This window comes from Crocuta crocuta, unplaced genomic scaffold (assembly GCF_008692635.1).
Source record: "Crocuta crocuta isolate KB4526 unplaced genomic scaffold, BGI_CrCroc_1.0 scaffold270, whole genome shotgun sequence".
NCBI lineage: Eukaryota > Metazoa > Chordata > Mammalia > Carnivora > Hyaenidae > Crocuta > Crocuta crocuta.
The window spans coordinates 3,832,725-3,833,687 of record NW_027527569.1 but is presented as its reverse complement, the minus strand read 5'-3'; the positions used below and the strand labels follow the sequence as shown (position 1 = coordinate 3,833,687).

General features: G+C 51.3%; 1 protein-coding gene across 1 annotated transcript in view; it reads left to right on the top strand.

The window, feature by feature from the left end:
- Positions 1–700: 700 nt before the first annotated feature.
- The window catches only part of CD109 (CD109 molecule), a 132,832-nt gene continuing 132,569 nt past the window's right edge, over positions 701–963 (top strand). Inside the window, exon 1 of the mRNA XM_077770293.1 lies at positions 701–963. This exon is cut by the window's right edge and continues 7 nt beyond it. Within this exon, the coding sequence (XP_077626419.1) occupies positions 898–963 (66 nt within the window). The 5' untranslated portion in view covers positions 701–897.

Genomic DNA, 963 nt, shown 5'->3' with positions numbered 1-963 from the left:
AAAACTGTTTCTCACAGTTCCAAGTAGCAACACCTAGCTTATGCATGTGCCAGAATTCTTTCCTTTCCTTTTCTTTCTCTTTCTTTCTTTCTTTCTTTCTTTCTTTCTTTCTTTCTTTCTTTCTTTCTTTCTTTTTCTTTCTTTCTTTCTTTTTCTTTCTCTCTCTCTCTCTTTCTCTCTCTCTCTCTTTCCTTCCTTCCTTCCTTCTTTCCTTCCTTCCTTCCTTTCTTACTGAGAAACCACATCGTTTTCCTGGACAGGCAAACAAAATACCTTACTTTGTGTTTTAAGTAAAAGTAGTTTTTCTCCTGTCTTCATTCACATACATTAAACTACCCAGAAAACACCTTGGCTTGGCCTCGTGTGTGTGTGTGTGTGTGTGTGTGTGTGTGTGTGTGTTTGACTTTTCTCTAAAATTATGACTCATAGTCTGGGGGACAATGATTGATTTTTTTTCCAGGTCACATAGCTGCTCTGAATTTCTCCTCACAAGGATGGGCCTGTTTATTCACTCTGGGCATCGTTGGTAGAGCGCTAGTGTAAACAGCCCGAGGAACCCGGTGGGCCGGGGAAGCGGGCGCCCTGTGTTCTCCGCAGGGGGCAGGGATGCAGGGGCCAGGTGGGGCCGACCGCATCTAGAGACCGCTTTCTGACCCCCCTGGGTTTGCGATGCCGGCCCGAGCAGCCAGAAGCGCCATTGTGATGCCGGTGGTAGGGGTGGAGCCACCCAGTCCCGTCTCAATTTAGACTTCTCACTCCGCTTTTAGGCGCGCCCATTTCAGATTGCTAAACTCCAGAGTCAGGGGAAAAAAAGCGGGGAGGAGGTGGAAAGCCACACCCCGCGGCGCCCGCGAATTTCCCCAGGAGCCGACGGTGGCTCGGGCAGACGCGGCCGAGATGCGGGGCCCGGGGCTCCTGACCGCAGCCCACCTCGCGTGCGTGTGGACCGTCGTGCTGGCCGCG